Source organism: Ambystoma mexicanum, chromosome 11 (genome assembly GCF_040938575.1).
Source record: "Ambystoma mexicanum isolate Mex_15411 chromosome 11, UKY_AmexF1_1, whole genome shotgun sequence".
In the NCBI taxonomy this organism is placed as follows: domain Eukaryota; kingdom Metazoa; phylum Chordata; class Amphibia; order Caudata; family Ambystomatidae; genus Ambystoma; species Ambystoma mexicanum.
In genome coordinates, this window is record NC_090934.1 from 474,063,212 (window position 1) to 474,086,097 (window position 22,886).

Below are 22,886 nucleotides of genomic sequence, written 5' to 3' on the forward strand. Positions count from 1 at the left end.
TAAAAGGTTCAAAGTCCCAAAGTTTAGCAAAAGAGCTGGAGGGCTCTAAGGTGGGAGGAATTGGCACATTTATGAGAATTCACTTTAACAACCCATGCTACAAACGGGATTGGGGGGAATGGCGAAGGTCTTGCACAGTTTGTTGTAGTAGGTTGCAAAAAGCTCTATCTCCAGTGTACCCAAAGTCTGGAACAACAGGTGAAGTTGATTGTCACGTAGCTCCCACTCGAGGCGAGAGCGCAATTCCCCGCTGAGAGAGTCTGCTAAGGTGTTGTGGACACCCGGCAGGTGGAGGAAAAATCAGGACCATGTGGTCTTGCAAAGCCCAGTAGCAGGGGGTCTGAGCCTCCTTGGACAGTTGTGGGGACCTTGTCCCCCGCACCCAGTTCCACCTTTCCATCCAGCAAAGGAAGGAAAGACTTGAGGGACAATAAAGAAAAGTCACCCTCAGTTCCAGTAGATTGATGTGGAACAGCTTCTTATCTGGAAACCACAGACCCTTTGTGTGGAGGTCTTGACAGGGGCTCTCCAGCCTTCCAGCGAAGCGTCCGTCGTGACAGTAGCTTGGTGGGCAGGTCATCGGAAGGGTTATGTCTGAACTCCTGTGTCAGAGTGATACGGTCGTCATAGTACTACCAGACTTGAACCCAAGGAACGTCCTTGAGTTCCTGCAGATGCCGCATGTGGAGTTATCAGACGATTGCTCCACAATATCATACCCAACAGCGAGTTTTAACTGCAGACAGATGTCATCTGAGTTCCGGTGAGGTGATGCAATATGGCGAGGAGTGTGGACACCCGCTTGTCTGATGGTCTTGTGGTGCAGGACACCATGTCGAGCTTGGATCCCAGGTACAGGTAGAGTGCCTGTCTTGCTGGACTCCAGCACGACTTCAGGAAATTGATCAAAACTCTGAGTAGGACGGGCCCCTAAATAACCAGTCGAAGTATGGGTAGATGTGGATGCCCCTCCAACGCAGGTGCGCTACCACTGGAGCGAGGCATTTGGTAAAGACCTGCTGGACTAAGCAAACGCCGAAGCGTGAAGCCTTAAATTGGTTTGTGTACCCCAGCCACAATGAACCGAAGGTAGCGTTGGTGTGAGTGGCGAATAGGGATGTGGAAGTAGGAGTCCTCGAGGTCGAGAGAGGCCAGATAGTCTCCCTGCTGTAGTTGAGACACGACCTGCTGTAATGTCACTATACACAACATTTGTACTTACCTCAAACCACCCAATTTGCTGCGTCTGTATTTTTCCTTACCAGGAAGTAGCGCAAGTAGACTTTTGATGATAGTACTGTCTTTGGCACCTTTTCCACTGCCACCTTAGCCAGCAATGCCTGTACCCCTTGCAGGAGATGGTGTAACGTTTCCAGTTTGCTTACGGGTGGAATATCCAGAGGAATGTTCACGAACTCCAATGAGCGGCCCTGCTGAAGAAGGGAGAGCACCCATTCATCGGATGGTCTTCCATTCCCTGACGAATTGCGATATCCTTCCTCCCACTGGAGTGTTGAAATGGGAGAGTTCGGCCCTGGCCGGATCACGTTTGCTTTTCCAGACTGGCCCCTGCACTGGGAGGAGCCACGGCAGCACTGTGTACCTCTATATGACTGCGACTTCCTTTTATATTGATCACCAGATGGATATGCCGGCGTCTTGTAAGAGGAAGAGCACTGGCAATTAGGACTGTTGTCCCATAAAATCCCGCTTAAAGGGTCCCTTTCCTGGGCGAAAGGATGGATGCCACTGTTGCAGCATGCCCAAGGAGCGATCAGTGTCAGTGTCTGTCTTGATAGATAGTAAGGTCTCGTCGACCATCTTTCCAATACGATCAATGCCGTCGAATAGCATGTCGACAACTTTAGCTTGCACCTTTGGTCTAAAATCTGTCGAATTGAGCCAGCCCCGTCGGCGATGCACTGCTCCATTTCCCAGTTGGCAGAATCCTGTCTTGGCGATGTCCACCGACACCAAGATGGCATGCTCTGACACAAACTCACCCTCGTGGAATATGTCCATTGCCTCTTGCTTTGTGTCGTCCAGCAAAAATTCAAGGATTGGGCCCCATTGTAACATAGCTCGCAATTGTGCCTTGCGAGAAAGGCCAATGCATTCGCAGCCTTGATGGTATTGGCTGTAAGTTGCTATGACTTTCTTGTCGAAGGCATCCAGGCATTTGCCTTCTTTGTCTGGAGGGACTGAGCAGGATGAAGGATTCGCAAATCTTTTTCTGGCAGCTGTGGAGACCACAGAGTCCGGAGTCGGCTGTGTGCGGAGACAGAAGGGAGCGGTCCCAGGGGCCCGGTATTTTTTGTCAAAACTGTCCTTTTTCGCTGACGATGTAGAGTGATGTGCCATGGTAACAAGGCCGTCCTCCCAGATATAATCCAGGAGCGGAATGGAAATTATGGACTTCCTCTGATGTTCTCTGCACTGGTATAAGAGGCTTTCCTTGCGATACTCCTTTGGGGCCAGGCCAAACATCTTTGAAGCCCTTTCTGTGAGAGCATAGAATGAGCCCACTTCGTCTGGTAGAGAATTTCTAGCGGGGGCCTCATCCGGCTCGTCATCAGCTGGGAAAAAATCATCAAATTCATCAGTAAGAGATGTGTGAGTGGAAGCCACATCCCCTTGCTGTTCTGGATCGTTGTCTTCCCCTGTGTCAGACAATTGTAGAGGCCTTGTCAGGCGTCTGTCCTCCCTGGAGGGCTGTGAAATGTCCTCCTCCCTGGTGGGATGTGAAGTGCCAGGGGTTCATCCAGAGCACTGGTGTCGCGGCTCTGGGGCCGGTGACTGGTCTGGCAGCCTTTGTTGCAATGTGGACACCAGCCTAGTGAGGGTGGATAGGATGTCTAGAAAGATGTCCCTCGATGGGGTTTGGCTGCAAAATCGGCAAATTGCCCCCTGATGGGGTTGGATGACATGGTAGCAAAACTGGTAGTCTTATAAGGCTTGCCTTCCCACGCTGCTTTTGCTGGTGTGCTAGCCCGGACTTGGCCCCTTGACTGGTGAGGCAAGACGTGATGGTGGTCTGGCAGGTTCCTGTGGAGAATCAAGGAATTAGGGGGGACATAGCCTCCTCATCCCATTCATCTGAGGAAGACAGCTTGGTTCGACCACTATTGCTGGCTGTGTCGGCAAACCCAAACTCTACAATGGGATATGAGGGGTGTGGGAGCGCTGCCAGCGCAGACAAAGTATCAGTAGTGGTAGACGATGAGGCAGCAGGAGTCGACGGTGCGATGGTTGTGACCACCTTTGGTGCAGTCGCCTGATTTGTCGTCAACGGCGCTGACAGCATCGTCGTCACTTCAGTCATCAACAGGGCTGTACCATGTTTGCTCGGCATGGCCGTCGCCGATTTCCTCATCGACGGAGAACTCGTTGACGGGGTAGTTGGTTTTGGCATCAACAAAGTTGAGGAGGACTTGGTCGTTCACGGTGTTGAAGACGGCCATCGACTGTTGACAAGGAGGACTGTATAACAGCTTTTGATAGCGGAGACATTTTGGTATTTGTGGATGGTCTTGGGTCCACTCAGCGGGGAAAAGAGGCTGGCGTGCCCTTATCTTTAGGAACAGCTGAGGCACTGACCTTTGACGTAGAGGATCGGTCCGCTCTTTCATGCGACAATTTTGGCTTGTCGCCGACATCTCTCTGTGCTTCTTTTTGCAGGTGGAGGGCTCTTTGTGCGACCTAGACCTCTTACTGGAGAGGGTTCGCTGGGCCATCCTACCCTGCCGAAGTGAGGCATGGCTCCATACAGAAACGGAGTCAGAGGCCCCACCGGCCTCGTCGAGTCTTATTGGAAAATGATTGGCAAATCTTGCATTCTTGTAGAACATGATGCGGATGCAGGCAATACAGAATTGTTGCAAAGATCCTTGATGTACATGTTTTTCAGGCGACTGTGGGCACAGGCCTTAAAAAGGTTCTTCCATCTGGTGTCAGCCACGAGGTAGGCCAAAGTCACAGACTATGAAATCCTACAGTATTTCTTTGCCGGGAACCGGTCATCGGGCTCCACACAGTGACCTTTTGCGACGGTGGTCGGCAGTTGTTTCATTAAAGCTTTGATATAGATATAATTCATAACAGGTATAAGTATAGAGAGATTTATGCGGACTCCCAACACGAAAGTGTAGTAAAAAATTCTGAAGATGGCCTACATGGGACGAGCTAAGGGAGATGTTCCTATTGGCTGTGGGCACTATGACCCAAAAGTGACTATACTACAGCACAAAGTGACAATGTTTCAGTTTAAACTGCTTTATGTTACAGAGGATTCCCAGCATGACGATGGGGAATATTCGCAGCATGTGAATCTATGAAATATCCAAAGCTGGAGAACGAGACACTCCTGCTTTAAACACAATATTAGTGATACCAACATTTTTTATGCATGCAGCCATCTTGTTTCATGAAAAGCACATCAAGAGAGAAACTGCCAGACCTACTACCAGGGTTGGAAGGGATTGAAGCATTGTAACAGTTATTAATTTCCCCCCAAAATGACAAATCTGCCATAACATAGCCTTGGATGGATAACTCAATAGTTAAGTGTGTGCCTTGGAACACCATTAAACTTGGCAGCAGAAGAAATATGACATGACATGGTATATAAAAACCTGATATCATGGTAGGATATTACTAATATGAAAGACTTTGCACCTCAAGCAAAATGCTTGGTAGGTCCTAACTGTAATTCTCTCTCAATTTCCCTCATTGTGTTTGACAAGGGATAAAAACATGTTACTGTCTTTTCAGCAAAATCTCCGTATTGGTTATTTTGGAATGTTGGCATATGTATGTTTCAATATTACAAAAACCCTTGTTAATATAAAAACTACATGCACTTTGGAACTATTTCATCCACTTGCTCTGCATTTGCTTTATAACTAGGTATGACAGCAAGAGTTGACAATAACCTATTAGATAGCAATCCGGAAAGTGCCCAGACTACTGGGAATTCAAGAGTTCCCCAACACGTGGCACCTTTGAAAAGTCTGAACGGCCGAGTAACTCTAAAATCAATCTAACCAGGCAACGCTACACACTGTAACCCAGCCCCACTGGCCCTTTTCATGGGTGCAAGACTGTTGGAAGATCTCAGAGTATGATGGCAATCACTTAACCAACAATATTCTAAACCTTGAGGTGCCTAGCAAACACATTATCTGCATTATCCACCAGATAAGTCATATATTTAACTATTTTCCATATAAAAAAAGGTATCCATGTTCTCCACCTCCACGGTTAAGAGGTTGTGGCTTGCTCACACCGGCACTTACACCGGGCACCAATGCAATCTTAAAAACCAACTCGCCCCCTACACATCATATTCTTCCACCCTACAATATCCTTTTTCTGAGTTCATAGTCCCTCAGAACTCTTTCCTCATACCCTCTCACAATCACCAATTAAAACAAAAGTGCCCATAAAAGCAGACACACGCTGGCCTGGAGGGGGGGGGCAGCAAATCGAGACCTTATCAGTGACTGTGAGGCACATTACTGACTTTAAACTCATTCCGACCACTAATCCTCCCCAACTTCTGGGATTTAATAGGCAGCAAGCACTTGAGCGCTGGATTAGTGGCGGGAACAGACTGAGCCACGAGGAGACGAACGCAGCTAAGGCCAGGGAAGCAGCACTGCCAAGTGCTGAGGGCTATGTTCATCAGAAAAGACTACTCTGTCTATTTGTCAGGAGGAAGTGTGCAGTATGAAAGGTAAATGTGCAGCTCAATGCAACTTCCTGCATAGTAGATAGAGCCTTTTAAACTGCAAGTAGCTTGCAGCATTCCTTTAATTCTTTTTATGTTTAGCTACCAGGTTAAAGGATGTTGACCCTCAACCTTTTGGCTCAGTCTCTCACCCACGACAAAGTGAAAATTCCGGTGAGTACCTCAAAAGCACTAGGTTTCTGCTGCACTGTTAAAGTACTTCTTTTTAAATATGCAAGTACCTTTGTAAACTGGCTGAATGCAGACTTTCTCGCTGGTGGCAGTTCTACTAGTTTTGGGGATACTGCTGTACCGAGATGAGTTGATTAGAGAGCAGTGCAATACCAGACCGCGTTTTTACATGAAGAATTCATGAGAGCGTTCTCCAAGAACCTAGCAGCAAAGACTCTTCAAAGAGTCTATCTGGCTCCCATGCTCCAAAGTATTTAATTCAAGCCAGGAAGCAGTGGTGTGTTTGCAATAATTTAGATGCAATACACTTGGCCCAAGAGGTTAAGATCTTCAAACGCAAAATAAGGCACAAGTGTGATTGGGGCATTGATAACATTCAGAACCCTGGCCTCACCATAATCAGTCAATACTCTGTGCAAGTACTTTAAAGAACTTCACTGGAGATTCACAAGATCATCGGACAGCTTACTTCCAGCGTTGAACTTCCTCAAATTGCCCACTTCCTTCCACAAGCAAGCTAGGAAAAGACAACTTGACTAGGGATTGTACACAAAAGGAGACACCTGATGAAAAGAGCCATAGCCTGCTGTTGTCAACATGCACCATCCACTGACCAGACCAGTGGAACCAAGCTCTCAAAAGAGAAAGCCCAGTATTGGAGGCCTGTACCAAGCGGTCAGCAGCATTAACCCCAAGGAAAGACTTGGTGGAAACACATACTCACCCATTTTTAACCAACGTATGTGATTGCATCTCCTCTTCTCTTAAACCTCAATCTAAGATGATTATGGGAGATCTTAATATGGGCATGGACGTCACCTCAATTTCTCTTGCTAAAGCTGTGCAGCTACATTGGGGGCGGAGGGGGTTGATTTTTTTCAACAGCATGTTAAGCAAGCCACACATTCAGGCGGCAGGATCTTGAACTGTATGGCCTCTCACAGGGTAATGATAGGTGGAAATTGATCCATGTCCTTGGTCTGACCATTACCTTATTCAATTCCACCTTCCCTGGAATACACCTCCATGGGAAACCCAGAGGACCCCGTCAAAAGTGATGTGTCGTAACTTGTGGAAACTCACCCTGTCCTCCAAGCTACCCTTCTTTACCCCCATCCCTGACAATCTTGCAAACTATACCTTAGCCACTAAGTTGGCTGCGGTATACAATGACATGATCTCCCTAGCCGCAAATAGCCTTGCACTGAAGAAATATAGGCTGGTGAAATTAAAACCATCTAAAACATGGTTCACTCTTGAAATCCAGAAATTAAAACATCCAAAATAGAGCTCTACGGATCTTGAAAAAGACCATGTCCCCAGAAAACAAATTAAACTATGAGTTTGCAGCAAAGGCATATAAAACCGCCATCTGCATAGCAAAAAAATCATCTCCTTACAAAAGAATTATAGGGAATTATTCAAAACCTTAGGAGAGTTGGAACACCCCACCCTCTCTCATTCCCACAATTGTGAAAGATGCCAACTGGTGTACTTCCATTCAGAATGCAATGCTACACAAAATCGAGAAAATCAAGGGTGACATTACAGCCAATTTAGGGTGCTTGAAGGGTAGCTGCCTTCCGGGCAAGTGCAGAAGATCAGTCGCCTCTTTGCCTCAGTTCAAGTTCAGGGAGGTGGTGGTATCCTAGAGAGAATCAAACCAACTAACTGCATAGGTGATGTTTGCCCTACCTCCATTGTTAAATCCTGTGCCCCCCATCACCAAATTTGTCAATGCTTCCTTTCAATAGAGATGTGTGCCAGTAGAGATAAAACAGGCTTGGATTTCTCCCCTCTTAAAAAATCTACCCTGGATCCTAACCTAGCGGGCAACTATCGCCCCATCACAAACACTCCATTTCTTCTGAAGATTCTGGACAAAACTGCCCATTGTTAAATCCAAGAGTTCCTAAGTTTACACAACATCCTATGTCCAAAGCAATCAGGTTTTAGAAGCACTCACCGTACTGAGTCCACCTTTTTGGATCTTAAAACTAACATCCTGCAGTACTGTGATAAGGGAAACTCTGAGCTTCTGATGCTTTTGGACCCTAATGCAGTATTTTATGTGGTAGATCATTCGATCATGGTGGTTACATTGCAAGAATACAGTTCATGCACTCATTTCTGACTAACCGGATGGCTAAAGTTCATCATGAGGACACCATGGTGGATGGTTATGTGCTATTGTGTGGTGTACCATAGGGTATAGTGTGTCCCCAACTCTGTTTAACATTTTCAACTCGCCTCTTTTCAAGTTGTGCCATTCAGAAGGCATAATGTATGCCAACTATGCAGATGAAACGCAGTGCCACCTACTAATCGCAGGCAATCATACTCGGGACACCATGACCATTAACAGAATCTACAACCACATTCGTATGTGGATGCTGCGCAACGGGCTGGCACTTAACAATGCCAAAATCGAGAATTTGACTGTCGACACTGCACCCAGACTACGTAACTTGTATATTGCCCAGCATTCTTTCCAAATTGCAGACTGTACTTTGGCGACCCTTCCTAAAGTCAAGACGTTGGGAGAAGTTCTTGATCAAGAGCTTACTATGAAAGCTTACATTGGTAGTCTTGTATCAAGTACCTCCTATTATATCAAGCCACTGGCTCAAATCAGGCTTTTCCTTGACTCATTCGACTCTAGCTTGCGCCACCATTGGAGCTCACCTCAATTATTGCTCTAGCCTGCTCCAGGGCATAAGAAGAGGTGAAATAAATAGCTTACAGGTGGTACAAAATAGTGTAGTTTGGGTGGTCAAGGCTCTTCGGAAAACCGATCATGTTAAGGTGGCGAGGAGGTCTTGGTTGCGGATTACATTTAGTACTTCGTGTATTACCCAAACCTATCCTTATGGGAAATGTCCAGTTTATCTTTCTAACCAGCTTTCCTGGCTCCATATCAGGTATACGTTGAGGTCAAACAACTCATGCCTCCTGCAAACTCCTAAGGCAAAATGTCTCTTGTGTCAGATGGGTGTTTCCTCTTGGCAGCCCTGCGCCTGTGGGACGCTCTGCCTCCTGACCTCAGATCATGCCCTTCCTTAACAACCTTTAAACTTAGGCTGAAGACCATTCATTTTGAATAATGACTGCCCTCTTGAATTTACGATTCTGCTGCTTGATTCGCTTATCTGTTCTTTGTGTGTTTGTTCTTTGTCTCAGCACTTCTATGCCTAAGGACTCTGTCCCAGCACTTTAGAAATATATTAAATAAATAAATCCAAACAACCTTAAGTACCATAAGGGGGAGGAGACGTTCTGGCAAGAGTGACAACAACATAGCACTGGGACTACAAAGCATTAAGTAGTCCAGCCTCTGGCTGTAGAGTACTGCAAGGTAATGCCGGTTGCTCTGCCTGCATACCCAGATGTGACCAGCTCCACCCGAACTAATCTCAGTTTCCATTAGTGACATCAAAAAACAGTGCTAGCAAATCTATCCACACTGAACTACCATCACACCTGTGCACCTCAAGGGAAGACAGCCAATCACCAGGGCAGCACCTCCAAGACTGGCAACTGCTGCCCCTGGTCCAGGAGATCTGCACGTACCAAAGGAGCAGTGATCCTGTTCTGAATGGTTTCTGTGTGCTGCGTTTCACAATCCACGACATTCACCCTCAAAGAAGACTGAAAACTTTCAGCAGAATCCTCAAAGAATCAACGAGGGACATTGGAAAACCACAAGTACCCATATCCTCCGAGAACAAAAAGCAGCTTGATCTCTTTGTACAAAAGGTTCAGAAACCTCACCAAAGTTAGTTTTCACACTGCCACATTTCCAGCAACCACAACCCGTTGGACTGAAATGAGGCAGGGTACAAAGATGTTCATACCCGCAATGCATAGTCCTTTGAAGAAACATGAGAAGCTAAGAGACAGACCAAGGGTAAAGAAAAGTCCCCCAACCACAGTAACTCCTTTCCAAGGTCAGCTGTAACTCCACCATTGCTGTACACCCTTCTTTGCTGTGAGAATTTTTCGGTCAGGTTTACAGAATGATAATTTCCCTCTAGGATGCTCACTTTTACTCCTTATGTCTTCTCTTTTGTAAGTAAATAGTTATTACTTTTCTAAACAACCTCAGGAGATGGTTATTCTCTTTGTAAATAGTGTCCTACTATACGTGTTGTTCTTCTATAGAGTTTGGGCTCAGACTGCTCGGGCACAGATGAACGAAGAAAGTAACAGCCATGGTTAACCTCTGCAGACATATTACCCATCCTCTGGAAAAGAGGGTGTTCTAACAGCACTACTCTTAAAAGACTAAACACAATCTCTTTGTACTGGGAACTAGAGAGAAGACTAACAACCTTCCAGTTCATAAGGTTGGTTTGGTGGCTTTAAAACTTTTATTTTTACTCAAAGAAAAGAGATGGACATTTGTTGAAAATATACAACAGATGTAGACATAAATTAAGGACATTGAAGCTTGTTACTCTGGTAAATCTAAGGCCAAATCCCCCTCTCATCCCAACATGTGCCTAACCTACCATTATTCTGGGACATGAAAATGAGTGGACTCTACCCTAGAACAAGGCAACAACTGCCCTGGAAAATGTCATACTATTCTGAAATAAGACTAAACAACACTGCAAAAATATGAGCCTGACCAAACAAACCATATTTATAAAGAATATACAATGGGTCACATGCTTTAAGCGGGCTTATATTTGACAAATATCAGCCTTTAGCACCCCAATCATTACCCAGCACTGCTTAATAGCTTTAATGTTGCATTCATTAAGCCATACGGTGGGGAGCAGGGGTGGAGGCAACAAACTACCACCCACTTTAAAGGTCCTTGCTTCACTTGGGCATAGAAACATGAGCGGCAGGCAGTTACCCCTGGTGCGGCCCACAGAAATCACCATTGTAACTTAACTCTGATATGACTACCTGAGATATTAATGTAGTAGAATATCTCATACAAAAACCCTTTAGTAACAATGACTCTGCTAACCCATATCTAACAAACGTCTTCATAAGACATACCAAGATCATGACTTAAAGAAACATTGGCGTTCTGATCATGTACATCACAGTGTTTTAAATAACAGGGATGCTTTGGCAAAGGTTGCACTTCACCCAGAGCAACACGGATGATGTGAGCACCACAGACATTAATGAAATAGAAATGCAGATACTATGAGCAAATGACTGACATTGACTCTATATTAGCCTAAGCCAGAAATGTGATCCCTAGAGGACAAACACAGTTAAATAGCCTGTTCTGTTGGAAGGTGCCCAATCAGGAGGGTCTATAATCACGTTTTGGACAACTGTACCTTACCAGAGGAGAAATGTCCATTTGCATATCAGTCTGGTCGCACAGACAAGGACAGTGCAGCACCAAAATGCTAAGCAATTAACCTCTGAATAAGAGCACCAGCAAGGCAGAAACATGTGTGGTTGTACACCCTCCTGAGTGGGAATCATCCCAAGGAGTAGGTTATTTGGATGTGTTTGTTCTCATAGAGGGGCTACACCAATTTCGGCATGCCCTATATCAGCACTCTGTGTGGGTTCGGCAGACAATCAGGTTTCACCGAACCCAGGCTGTTGAGAGCCCACAGTTGAAATATTGCGAGAGCTGCTCAGACTTGCCCCCTCTGCCTGTGTGTTTGCCTCTAGCCCTACCTCTGGCACCTGGTATCTCACTCCCCTCACAATTCCAACCAATCCTCCTCCTTACTTTATCCTCTTAGTCGTCTGTTGCCTCAACGTCTTCTGCCACCTCGACTCTGCTTCCACATGCCTCTCCTGCTCCGTCCTGGCCTACCATCGAACTGGAAAAGGGGCTCCACATGCAGCACTGCTCCCCATTTCCATGGCTACAATCTAAGTTGAAGTCAGTCAAAGTATAGAGCCTTAGCCCACCAATCTTTAGCTTGGGGCACAAATAGCCAGGCCATACTGGGTCGTAACAAACCACTGCCCGCGTTAGAGGCCCAAGCAAAACAAGGGCCTATTGACCTAGGAGACGGACGTTGCCATGCTGTATAGCCCACCAAATGAGTAATTATAGCTCAATTAATGCTGATCACGTCTGGCTTTAACCTTAATGTTACACTAATGTGTTGGGCATGACTGAATAATTTATCCCTACAGTAACACTGATATCATGGACCTTTGCCTGACTGAGAAAAAGGCTCTCCCAACTCCCACCCCACCGCCAAACTCTTACCTTCAGGGGGATTTTTGTTCTGGTTATTCCACACCACCAGCAGCTTCGAGAGGCTGGGAACTTTTGACACCTCTGTTATTACCCTGAAGAGACTCTCCACCCGGTCATAAGTGAGGACAACAGCAGTAAACCCCTGGCTTTGGGGTGGGATCAGAGGGAGGAAGAGTGGGTTGCTCACGCTGCTCCATTTCTATAAGGGAAAGCAAAACCATTCTGTAAATTACTATATGTTCTTAAATGTTGAAAGCAGCTATAACAGGCACTAAATGTGACCCAAGGGCACCTTGAGCGAGCTACACACCAGAAATAAACCAGGACCATAAACACGTGAAATAAGAGTGTGTGTGGGTGTGTGTTTGTGTGCATGCATAGTATGAGTATTTAGGTTATGAACAACTTCGTAAAAGCAAAACACTGTTACCCTTCAATGTCATGTGCTGCTGAAATGTGTCACATAAACAACATTTTAAAGACGTAGATGGTATCATACATGAAACAAACATTAGGATTCTGAAGAGGATATCATTTACTCTTCACAATTTTATGTTTGCACTCCAAAATATGGTACCAAGTCCAGGGGATGGTGATGGGGTAAAGTGTGCCCCATGTTATGCCAGTCTGCGTATGGAGCACTTGACCAGTGACAATGGCTGGAACCAGCCAGCCTTCAATGCACAAAAAGGGGGTATCATCCTGTTCTAGAATGGATATCTGTGACAAGATAACTATTGCCCTGCAAGAGTACAAAGATGAGTGTTTGAAAACTCCTACTCTGTCTCCAACTGCTACTAGAACAACAGTGATCTCAATCATAACGGTGAAACAGGCACATTATGAATGGTAAATCTTCTTCGCCTTTTTATGTTAGCATGGAGAGATGGCAGTCTATGCTCTTAAAGAGGGTGTGAGCCTGCATGGAAACATCCAACACAACTATAGTATGTTAAGTCCCATATTAAGAGAAATGTCAAATCAAGGTTCTATAAAAATAAGAATGGAATTAAACTTAAAGTGTCAACTATGAACAACACTAAAACTACATAAGGAAACAAAGGGTGAATGCAGACTTTGGGATATAGAAGCCCTCTGTGTATTGAAGAGCAGTCTGCAGATAAACACTTTAGCAAAAAAGTTTAACAAGCTGAAGAATATTTCTTTAAAGTATAAAATGGGGTTTAAATGTCATTAGGGCAGGGGGACAGAAACATTACTCTACACCTTCTGTCTCCTTTCGAGAAGTTCACAGCGGCAAGTCAGGTTTCTGGGTGCTTTCTAGTGCGCCAAATCGGGTTCAAGTTGTCGCACTGGTTTGACAGAATTCAGCAACTTTAGTGTGATTTAACAACTGCTAACAACACTCAGCTTGAAGTAGCTTGGGACAGGCAGGTAATGTTCGAATCTGCGTGGTTCAAAGGCTTGACAGGTCTTATGCAGCAAGGCAGTAATCTGGCTTGACTGGGTTCAACGACACGATGGGGTTTGACAACTGCTTAAGACTCAAAGAAGCTTAGGCTAGGAAGGTGATGTTATGGATTACCGTAGCTTGATGGGTGCTCAAAACGGTCCCAAGTGTAGAGTGTCAAAGGCAACTCTGTTGGGTTTTTACAGCAGCTTAAAGGCATTTGAAGTACTTGCATCAGCTCGAAATTGCAGAGCGCTAAAGGTAGCTTGGTTTGGTCTTTGGTTAGCTGTAAGACTCATCACTGGATTTCTGAGGAAAGGTATGTCCATCTTCTGCCCTTCTCAGCGAGGAAGGTTGCAAGGGACACTTGCAGGGCCTGCTAGTTCAGCAGGCAGGGTCCTAAGTACAAGTGCCCATCAGAAGTCAGGTTTTTTCAACAGCAGGTCACTTCAGCTGTTAGGGCTAGAATCTGCACTCACCTTGGAAGTCCTCATCTTCACCCCAACGGATGGTGAATTTGGGCACTCTTTACCAAAACAAGGCTCCAGAGGAATCTTTTAAGAAGCTTCAAGAAGATGGTTCTATGAAGAAGATTCACAGCAAATTCAAAGAAAGGCGGTCTCACCACCTTATATAGCCATTTTGCCTAAGCGGATTTGTCCTTTCCAAGCATTCAATAACGGTGCCAATCCTTGCTGTTGTAACAAACGTTATTCCTGGAGATGTCGGATCGTAGAGTGCGTTGCCTAAGTTGTGGGGTGGGGGGGTCTCTGGAATGAAGCGTGGCCCAGGCATAGTCAAGATGGCTGACCATGTCTCCTGTGTATACGCCCACTCCCTAGCTACACTGTACTATCCACCTCCACCTTCTGTCTGTCTGAGATCAAATTATCTCCCTGGAGGGACTTCCTTATTGTGTTGCAAAGGTCCCTTTGAAGATCCTGTCCAACGTCCCAGCCCTGGAGGAGGTATGTTCTGCTCCCCCAGGAAGGTGTCGAGCCTTCCCGGAGGATAAAGCTTCCTGGGCATGACTCACCACCTGGAGTGAGTAAAACTGAAAGGCCTGGCACTAATTTCAGACCCTCCAGGATATTGCGGCATGAAATATTTTGCGACATAAAAAATTCATGTTTTGCAGCATATATAGCATTTATTGTGCCATTCTTAATCAGGCGAAAATGCTGCAATAAATGCATTTTTTTACACAAATGGCCTTGCAGATGCAGGTCAGTGGAAACAAAGTGGACATAATAAAATTGATTGTGGTTTGGCAGCTTTAACTATTTCCATAAATGCCACTGTAGTTCAAGGTTTGAAATTCAGGGGGTAGAGGTTACAGCTGGGGACCAGGAGTAAGTGCAGGGCGCACTGCAAAAACATCTACCGGAGAGACTAACTTTAACTTTTTGCACATTACGTATGATTCTTTATGTGTAAATGTGTACTAGATGTACCCTAATTCTTCTTTATTAACATTCTCAAATACTCGGTTAATAACACATATCTAGCTTTGTAAGGCGCCTGTTGGCCTGAGGAGCAGCTCCTGGTAGCGGCTGGTTTCAAGCTAACCGGGCTCTCCTAAGCTAGAAGCAGGAGCTAAAAAGCTCCCAGCAATGTCGAACCCTATCGTTTCATAGTTAATCAAAGGACTGTAACCAGGGCATGATGATAGTAAGTTACACAGTTTGAATCATGGGTGCCCACTGTTAAAGCCAGCCTATGGCTGTTGTAATTAACTTGACTGAGAAAGCTGTTTCAGTAAGGGACATTTAGCTCGATATCTGCCATGCTGCCCTAACACATTGCAGATGCTGGTGTCAGTTCAAATGGCACAACAAAGTACACACGTGAACTATACTTTTAGCATAAAGCATTTGGAAAGTGAGGGCTTTTTTAACAGAGCTCACTTTCTTAGTGAGAAAAGCAGCATCATTTTGCATACCAAAAATCAAAGCAGCTCAGGATTGCACAACATCGGTGGCATTCTGCCACAAGATCATAATTCCCTTTCTAATTATCACTTGTATTTTAGCACCAACAGGTATAACATACACCTTCACATTCAATAAAGTTCCACAAAGACCATCTTCTTGGATCTTGAAATACCTTTTAAAAAGGTATTTAAATACACATCACTTTACATAGAAAAAGGATCTGCCAGTAGTAGTGACTCTCGATAACTCATCAAGAATACGCGAATGCCTCAGGACTCAAAGGAACCTGCAGCAAGCCTCATGACTTCAAGTACCATTTGAAAGATTTTAATACAGTGGATATGAAACTGTCATCATAAAATATGTTCTGAACAAAACCAATCAACGGAAAGAAAATCTTATTACAGAAACAACGCAAAAGCAAACCAACATTAAACTTTATCCAATTTTACTCATTACCGCCATGAAATTCCAATTTATTAAATCACAATTTCCAAAAGCATTATTCCCGGTCATCTGACTGAACACATTATGGCAAATACTTACATGACCAGATAATTCCAAAAGAAGTCTCTTTAAATGCAGCACTTGCAAGATATGTGACTACTATGTACAAAATGCAATTTTCTAATTCAGGGATTTAAAAAAATTAAGAAATATCCTCATTCATTAGAAATACCCAAGTATTCTGTATTGACTATTATGTAATCAGAAATGTATAGAGGCGTGTTGAATTGCAAGCGGGCAATCTCTTTGTTACACGGGTCACACTCTGTTAATTTAACATTGTCTCCAATAGCACTGTGCAATAAAAAGTCTCTGAATGTGACCTGATCCAAACTGATGTCTGTGTTGAATTTATGTGACAATTATGGTGCTGTGACTAAGATCCACTGACCAGAACCAGCACTCATGACTGCAGATGGGCCATTCTGAGACTTCTCGAGGAGCCATCCGAACATGTGAGATAGCTTTGGTCTATTTGGGGAACTGACTGGAGGGAATGCCCGTGAGCCGAGGGAACTACCGGTCAACTAGGCCATTTTTATCTAAGTTTAGTTCAGAAAATCAAGAAATGTGTTATATGTTTTGTCTTCTTTTGAATGTTAATCTGATCTGTTTTGATTGAGTGCCCACCTGAAGATTTAACAGGTTACTATATTCAAAAGAACTTGTATCCAGGCAGTGCACTAGAGGGGTGTTCAGTGTAGGCAATTTTTTGCATGCATGATGCCCTGATTGCATGAGTTGATTTAGGATTTCTAACTTCGATTATTTGTTTTGAAAAATATGGTGCTAGCATAACTCTAAACAGTCAGCCAACCGGCGCATGTACGCTGAGAGCCTCACAAGGCACTGTAATCAGAGGTAGATTGTTGCACTGGCCTAACAAGAAATAATGCTGTGCGAACACCATAAAGTGACCTGCATGAATGCACTGTGTGGCATTTCAGGGTTTCAAATTGCTGGGAGCTATTGAGCTCCTGCTCCTATCCTATGAGAGCCTGGCTAGCTTAAAATCAACAGTTACCAGGAGCTACCTTTGACTCCCCAGACCAACTGGTGACTTAAAACACGCTTATGTGACATTAATTGCAAGTGTTTGAGAATGCAAATGAAAAAGAATTAGGGCATATCTAAAAATAATAGATCATAAATGGACAAAAAGTTCAAGTGGAAATCTCACGTCGAGGTTCGATTTGCAGTGCCCGGTGTACTTGCGTCTGGTTCTCCAGTGGTAGGTTTTGCCTACTTGGCGATTCTTGACCACCAGAAGCTGTTTATAACTTCTGCTCATTGAATCGCTATTTCAAATCCTGCATTACGGACCCTAACAGAGCTATGCAGTGTGACGAATCCCGAGGATTCGTCCCTTCTCCCCAGAGGGGAGCCACCCCATTTGGGACTAGGAAGGTGAGCCTGCTAAGCTTAACATCCCCTAGGGAGCAGGGCAAGCGGGATCCCACTAAGGTTGACCTCCTCTCTCCCGCCTTTGGGGTCAAGGAATCCCCAAGAAGCCATTTTAGTCAACCTCTCACATCTAAAGGATCCCATGTGTTTGTTGGCTATATGGGGATTGAGCAGGATAATGAGTTGAAGGGACCTTTCAAAGTGGCTGGAGTGGTGTCTGACTCTGGTTGGTTATCGTCCTGGGTTGGCAAAAAGGACCAATCGATTGCCCTGACTTGATGCACAGAAGAAGGTAAATATCTGGAATGCCAGATGCAAAAGGGTAGCCAGACAGAGTGAGATAACCAGCTTCTGGGTAATGCTGAGGAGGGGGCTTGTTCCTCACAGACAGAGCCAGTGCACAGCACCACGCAGACAGTGTGGCGTGCACGACTCTGTGGAACGCGGACACCTGCAGTGAGGGTGAGAACTGAATGGGCTTGGGCCCACTGAATAGCAAAGAGAAAAGTCCAACCCTGAAGTGGTCGACCGGCGCTGGTGGGAATCAGTGCTGAAGATCTGTAGTACGCAGACTGGAGGAATGAACGCCAGGACAACCAATGTGGCAAACCAGAGGGAACCCGGAGTAGCGGCTCTGTGCCGAAACAGACTGCCTGCCCCGACAACACTCAATGCAGAGAAGAAAGTGCATGGCACGAACTGGGAACTAAGATAGCAAGTACCAGAGGTGACTAAAAATAGGGGGAGACAAACAGAAGCCCAGAACAGGGCACGATACCAAGAAGGGGTGAGAAGCCCAGAACACAGTGAGATACCAAGAATGGGTGAGAAACCCAAACGTCAAAGTAGGGACAAGTTGCACATTATCCCCACACGGGTAGAAAGACAGCATCAGGTGGGTTATGAGACGCAGGATTCCAAAACAGGGTGTAAATTGCAAGCCTCCCAGGCAGGGTGAAGGAACAGCAGCCCTAAGCAAGGATGAGAGACTTTCGTTCAGGCCAAATAAACGAACCATAGGAACCAAAGACTGACATTCTGTTATGAACCGTCGTCTGCGCCCCTTCTGGACTTCCTGGTCCCTGACCCATAGGGGATTGAATACAGTGATCCTTCCAACATGGCCGCTTGAAACGGAATGCTCCTGGCCAGTCTCTACGCTCCACGCTCTACAAAACAGACACGCCCCCGCGGCTCTGCGCGTCTCAATGCTATCGCTTGCTGTAGTCGAACGTGTGTTGCCGGAGTTCGTTCGGGGCTCTCCTGATTCCTGGTTGCCGGTTCCTTGAATCCCCGTCCTTCCTCCCATTCCTCTACCTTACCTCTGATCTTCCTGGATTTCTTCCACGCTCGGGTCACGGCGTTCCGTGCATCCGAGTGCAAACTTCATCCCTTCCTAGTATCCACCCTGGACTTCTGAACGCTCCCGGAAGTTGGATAGCGAACCACACGCTGGAATCCGAGGACCAGCGTTCGGGTTTGTACAAATCCCGGACCGTGAGAAAGAAGACATCACAGAAGGTCGCAAGCAAACAACAAAAACAGGTGAGAAGGGGAGAGACTTGTGACACATCCCTGGGAAGATCGAAACAATTAGTCACCCTAAGACCTAGACTGCCCCACCAGGCAGACAGCCTGGAAGAAGACTGACATTTTTGTGGAGATCAAGCATCAGCAGGAAAAGAGAGACTAGAGCAAAGACACTTTGAACTAAGTAATCAGGTCTGTGGCCTGAGAGAATGCCGAGAATTATTGGGCAAGGCGTCAGAAACAAAACCACCATTGCCAGGAATAGGCTTAAGGTCTTTATAGACCTTTCTGGCTCAAGTGTAGGTTAAGCCTATGCAACAGTGGTAGCGACAGACCATGGGTAGATTAGGGTTTGCACGGAGGACTGTTTTTTTCAGTTTTAAGACATCCTGATGAGCACCCTTTTATTATTTTCCATAGCTAGGGCAAAAGACCGTCATAGATGTAGGGATAGGACAGCCCTTACTGCTTTTAATAACAACTAAGTTGTCCGTCTCTTGCGTAAAATAGAGGTGTCGGGAAAAGGAAGGGAAGCTTAACATAAAGCAAGAAGGTGGGGCCCTTCCGAAACCTGCAACCAACAAACAGGTGAGAGGTTTTCTGTCGCAAGAAACGCATTCCACATCTTTGACAGACTCCCAAAGCAGTACCAGTAAATGGAGGAGGGAAAATAATTTAGAATACCCAATTAGATTGTGGAATAAAGAACCGCCTTCCCAAAGGCCATATCCTGACCATGGATAGGATCCAGGGAATAATGTTTTACAAATGTATGGATTGAAGCCCAAGTAGCGGCATCACAAATATTCCTAATATGAACACCCCGCTGGAGGGCGGTGGAAGTAGCCACGCCCCTAGTGGAATGAGCACTCAACCCTTCAGGAGGGTCTTTACCCGCCAACAGGTAACACATTCCGTAATGGTAAGGATAATCCACCTGGACAAGGTCTGTTTGGTAACAGCCTGGCCCAATCAGTGTCCAGCATATCCTACAAAGAGTTGATGATCCACTCTGACCCTGGACATCCTAGAAATGTAAAAGCTAAACGCTCTCCTAGGATCTAACCGATGAAGACTCTCCTCTTCCTTACCAGGATGAGGAGGAGGGTAGAAAGATGGAAGAACCACCTTTTGACTCAAATGATATTCAGAGACTCCCTTAGGTAGAAAGAAAGGACGTACTCGCAGCACAACCCTGTCCTTGTGAAACACAGTAAAGGGTGGCTTAGCTGAAAATGCCTGCAATTCACGCACTCTGCTAGCGGAACTAACCGCAACCACGAACACAGTCTTGAAGGACAGTAATCACAAAGATCAAGAGTGCAAAGGTTCAAACAGAGCACCCATGAGAAATCTCAAAACCAAATTCTAATCCCAAACCGGCACCTGGAAAGGGAACGGCGGGAATACATTTGTCAGTCCTTTAAGAAACTGAGAAATCAAAGGAATCTTAAAGTAAGAACACTCTTCAGACGAGCGCTTAATGATAGACAGCGCCGCCAAGTAACCTTTAATGGTACCCACTTGAAGGCCCCTGTGGGCCAAAGAAAGCAAGAAAGACAAAACCATAGGCATGGAGCACTGAAAAGGATCAACATTGTGATCCCTGCACCAGTCGCAGAACTTACGCCAACGATACAGGGATTTTGTTGCAGGCCGCGTGGCCGAAAGCAACACCTCCATCATGTGGCCTTCACCGGCGGGAATGATCGGAATAGTCCCTTCATAAATTCCTTTACCATGCGATGAGACCACAAGGACGCCCGTCCCGTAGTCCTGGTATATCGGGAGATGGCAGCCAGATGTATTTTTATGGAGGCATGAGCCAGTCCAGCTTTGGCCAGCGACAGTAGGTACGGCAGCACTTGAGGGGCCGTAAACCGCAGAGGGTTAATCTTCTGTGCACAGCACCAGACAGAGAACCTCTTCCATTTATGACCGTAACACTTGAGAGTTGAGGACGCCCTGGCCTTTGCAAGAACCTCTCTGCACTCAGCCGGGATATCATACCCTCCAAACTCTAGTGCTGCAGGAGCCAGGCCTGCAAGTTCAGGGACTGTGGGTTGTGGTGTAGAATGGCGCCTCCTTCTCTGGAGAGAAGATCCGCGTCTGCTGGCAGCCTGACTGGCGGGGACGTTGACAAGTCCAGAAGGTCCGGGAACCAGACCTGCCTCGACCACGCCGGTGCGACGAGGATCATCCTGCACCTGGACTTCTTGAGCTGGCTGATGAGGCGGAGCAGCAACTTTAATGGAGGGAGCGCATATAGAAACAGGCCGTCCCAAGGGAACGGGAAAGCATCGCCCATGCTCCTCGGCTATGGGAACCTGCTGGCGAACCTCTGGCACTTGGAGTTCATCGCCGTCGTGAACAGGTCAATCTGGGGTTTGCCCCATCGTTGGAAGAGTCGATCCACTTGATCCTGGCGCAGTTCCCACTTGTGGCACGAGCGCAGCTCCCTGCTGAGTGAGTCGGCGATGGTGTTTTTTATTCCTTCCAGGTAGAAGGGAACCAGAAACATCCCCTGGGCGACAGTCCAGTGCCACAGATCCTGGGCCTCCTTGGAGAGGGCTGGGGATCTGGTGCCCCCCTGCTTCCGTATGGAGAACATCGTGGTGGTGTTGTCGGTGAAGACCCTCACCACTTTGTCCTTGAGGGACGGGAAGAACGACTTGAGCGCCCAGAACACTGCACGGAGCTCCAAGATGTTGATGTGAAGAGACCTCTCCTCTGGGAGCCAAAGGCCTCTTGCGTGGAGATCTCCAGTGTGGGCCCCCCAACCCTCCAGAGAGGCGTCCGTAGTCACTGTCTCCTGAAACGCCAGGGTTTGAATGTCCGTGCCCGTCGTGAGGTGAGCCCGAGTGCCCCACCATAGGATTGGCCGACGGAACTCCTCGTCGAGGGGGATCCTGCCCTCGAAGCAGCCCCTCGCCTGAAACCAGCGGGCGTCGAGGAACTCCTGTAGAGGACGCATCCGAAGTCTGCAAAGGGGTACAAGGTAGATGCATGAGGACATCATCCCGAGAAGGGACATGATGGACCTCACCCTGGCCACGTCCGTGGCTACCAGGCGCCGTACCTTGCCCAGGATGGTCTTGGTCCTCTCCTCTGAAGGGGAGGACAATTGCTCCACTGTATCGAGCTTTGCCCCCAAAAACAGTGCTACTTGCGATGGAACCAGGTGGGATTTGGGGTAGTTGATGGAGAACCCCAGCTCTGTGAGCAACCGGACGGTCCTCGCCGTATGATCGACGGCAAGTTCCCTTGACCTTGCCCGGATTAAACAGTCGTCCAGGTAGGGGTAGACGTGGATCCCCTGCAGGCGCAGCCGCGCCGCCACTGGTGCCAGGCACATGGTGAAAACCCTGGGTGCCGACTTTAATCCGAACGGTAGGGCTCTGAATTGGTAGTGGCGTCCTTGAACCACGAACCTGAGGAACTTCCTGTGCCTTTTTAGAATGGGGATGTGGAAGTAAGCATCCTCCAGGTCCAACGACGATAGGAAGTCGCCTTTCTCCAGCTGTCCCAGCACGTGCTGGAGGATGACCATCCTGAATTTCTGCGCCTTGATGTATTTGTTTAACCGACACAGGTCTAGGATGGGGCGCCAACCGCCTGTCTTCTTTCTGACGAGGAAGTACCTTGACTATACTCTGGAGCCCCGGAGCCTCCTGGGGACGAGCTCGATGGCACCTTTCTTGAGCATCGCCTTTACTTCCAGCAGCAGTTGAGGGACGTGATTCTCCTTCCTGGCCATGGGAGGAATGCGAGGGCACTTCTTTAGGAATTCCAGCGAGTGCCTGTTGGCCAGGGTGTCCAACACCCAACAATCGGTGGAGATGGACTCCCACACCCTGATGAACTTCGTCAGCCGGCCTCCCACTGGGGTGCTTCGGTGGGGGCCCGACAACCCGGCCAGATCAGTCTTGCTTGGAAGCGGCCTTGCCGCCTTGGCCTCCTTGGCGACGACGGCGGGAACCCCCT

At 46.8% G+C, this 22,886-nt stretch overlaps 1 protein-coding gene across 2 annotated transcripts in view; it reads right to left on the bottom strand.

Annotated features, from left to right (window-relative positions):
- Positions 1-22,886, bottom strand: part of EXT2 (exostosin glycosyltransferase 2) — a 1,411,400-nt gene that overhangs the window by 402,586 nt on the left and 985,928 nt on the right. For both annotated transcript variants that reach the window (XM_069623317.1, XM_069623316.1), the window contains exon 9: positions 12,126-12,315. In XM_069623317.1, coding sequence (XP_069479418.1) covers positions 12,126-12,315 — 190 coding nt within the window. The remainder of the gene's footprint in view (positions 1-12,125; positions 12,316-22,886) is intronic.